Here is a 2,296-nt window from a genome sequence, read left to right as displayed (position 1 = left end):
ATTCTATGATTCTATGACAAAAGAACTCAGACTGGAGTTTATGGAGAATGCCGTGGTTACAGGCAGCTTGATATAGAAAAGAAAACAGTTACCTATTAGAAATTTAAAGGCGGGCTCTGCTTCTGATCCTAGGATCTTGATTTTGTGGAAAACAGGGAAAGTTACTCCATAGTTTCCTTTTGCAAAAGATTCTATTTCCTGGCTTGAATTAGGCTCTGATTCTCCGAACTGGTTGCAGGGAAAAGCCAGCACAGTGAAGTGGGAGGGACCAAACTCCCTGTGTAGTTCTTGCAGTGTGATGTAATTTTTGTCCGTGTGTTGGCAGTAACTGGCCACGTTTACAACCAAAGTTGCCTTCAGAGAAATAAAGTTAGAATAGTAAGAAGAAAAAGTAGAGATGGCGTAGAGATTACAATTAAGTCTTAAAATGACATCTCCCACTACCATAATTGTTCCTGCCTGTAGGCTATATTTAATCTATCTGATCAGAATTTTATTAAACAGATAAGGATGATAGCAGTTTAAGATATTTACTTTCAGACAACCTGTTTTAAAAATCCAATAACTAGATAAACTTACAGCTTTGTTTAAATATCAGCATGTAAAAAAAGCAGATTTTTAGGACAGGCACTAAAATCATACTTATTAGATCAACTTCCAGAGTTCAGCACAACATGCTACCATTCTTAACTAAGATTAAAATGCATAAACTGTATTGTTAGGCTATATTGATTTATAATAAAGAGTGTGGAAAAACTTTTTTCTTGATTTATTAGATCTAATACTTACTTCCTGGAGCAGGCCTATATAGAATAAACTTCTCTCCAGCTTACTGTTTGAAGAACAGGAATTTAGCACAAATCTTGGCCAAAAATTCCCATAATAAAACTTTTTGTTAAGCTACAAATGAAGACCTATGTTTCAGTAAAGATTCAAGACAAAGATATAATGAAGTTGTAACTTACTTTCCCTCTGTATTTCTCCAAGGAAACGATTCTTCCCCGTGAATCCTTGACTTCAAAAGAATAGAAATCTTTGATTTTAGGTTTAAAAAATCTGAGTTGCAGCAGGCAGAGAATAGCGGTACACAACACCATCGACAAAAAGACAACAAAGACCCTGGCTTTGGGCACTGAATATTTCAGCGGATAAGTATTTGTGAGAGGCTCCATTTTCTAAATCTTTGGAGAGGAGCCTGGGCAGGCGTGGAATGCGAAGGAGGAGCTGAAATATGAAACTTGCAGCTTGGACTGGAAAGAACAGGCTGCTCATTTTGTCCCTGCTGCAGATGTGGTTGTTGAGTGCTTCAGCTGGGCTTCAGATCTTTTGGGTATAGAAATCTCTCTGGCTGGAAAAAAAAAAGGAATGAAAAGTGTGTTCCCATCACCTAGGGATGCTAACAGCTCTGTTTAACTGACCTGTGTGGGCTACTCCAGTGTTTGCACACTGTCTGGAGAGGAGTCTCTGTGGGTCTGTAGCACAGCTCTCCACATGCCCTGGGTCCCTCAGGTGTCCCTGCCAGAGCTGTTCAGCATCAGGCACCTGATGCTATCCAACCAAGCTGGAGACACATTTTGGGGCCAGCTGTTGGGTAGAAGGAGGTCAATATGGCAGAAGCCATCCAGTTTACATCCTCTGTCCTGCCTTTCCTCAGCTGCTGTGGGACCGCAGGCAGCTTTGTTTGTAAAACTCTTCTATAGCACATAGAGCAGAGAAAACTTTAGGGTTTTTTTGTTTTTATGCTGGCATAAGGGAAGAAAATAAAATGTTTGTGGGTTAGGTTTTTTCTTTTGTAATGGGAGGGATTGCTGATAATGGAAAATAGGTTGCTATTTCTCCTGCTACTGGTGAGCTGGCAACTAGTTGTGCTGACATGAGAAGATGGAAGGTCTGCGCAAAAGAAGAATGAGTTAGACAACAATCTCAGGTCCAACCCAGGCAGCTCCAGCAGTGTTTTCCTAAGGCAATTGGGAAAAACTCTGAAACCCAACGCGTGGCTTTGCCAAAATGCCCATCTGTCAGGAAGGACCAGACCTGGGTTCCTACGCTACGTGTCTGAAGGTGCCTTGGGTCTTTCAAAGGCTAGTGCATGAGTGACACAAATTCAGCTTTGTTCTCTGCCACAGGCTTTCTGTGTGACCCTTGGTTCAGGGGTACTTACTTGACCAGAATAATTTGTTTATTTCTGGTTTTTTCCCCCCTCACTCTTTCTTCACCCAGGTGAAGGGGCAGAATTGTATTAATCAATGACTAATTGTGGTACTTTGTCTCCTTTCACTTGCGCAGGTCCTGGACT

The 2,296-nt window shown here is 41.2% G+C and overlaps 1 protein-coding gene across 1 annotated transcript; it reads right to left on the bottom strand.

The window, feature by feature from the left end:
• Nucleotides 1-92: 92 nt before the first annotated feature.
• GPX8 (glutathione peroxidase 8 (putative)) lies at nt 93-1,174 on the bottom strand (the record flags this gene model as incomplete). Its single annotated transcript, XM_010149171.1, has 2 exons — nt 966-1,174; nt 93-354 (listed from the first exon to the last, which is right to left on the bottom strand). Coding segments are annotated over exons 1-2 (469 nt in total), but the record flags the coding sequence as incomplete, so codon positions are not given.
• Nucleotides 1,175-2,296: the final 1,122 nt, after the last annotated feature.

Source organism: Eurypyga helias, unplaced genomic scaffold, assembly GCF_000690775.1.
Source record: "Eurypyga helias isolate BGI_N326 unplaced genomic scaffold, ASM69077v1 Scaffold48153, whole genome shotgun sequence".
In the NCBI taxonomy this organism is placed as follows: Eukaryota; Metazoa; Chordata; class Aves; order Eurypygiformes; family Eurypygidae; genus Eurypyga; species Eurypyga helias.
Note: the sequence above shows the minus strand (reverse complement) of the source record. Positions and strands in the feature narration are given on the sequence as shown.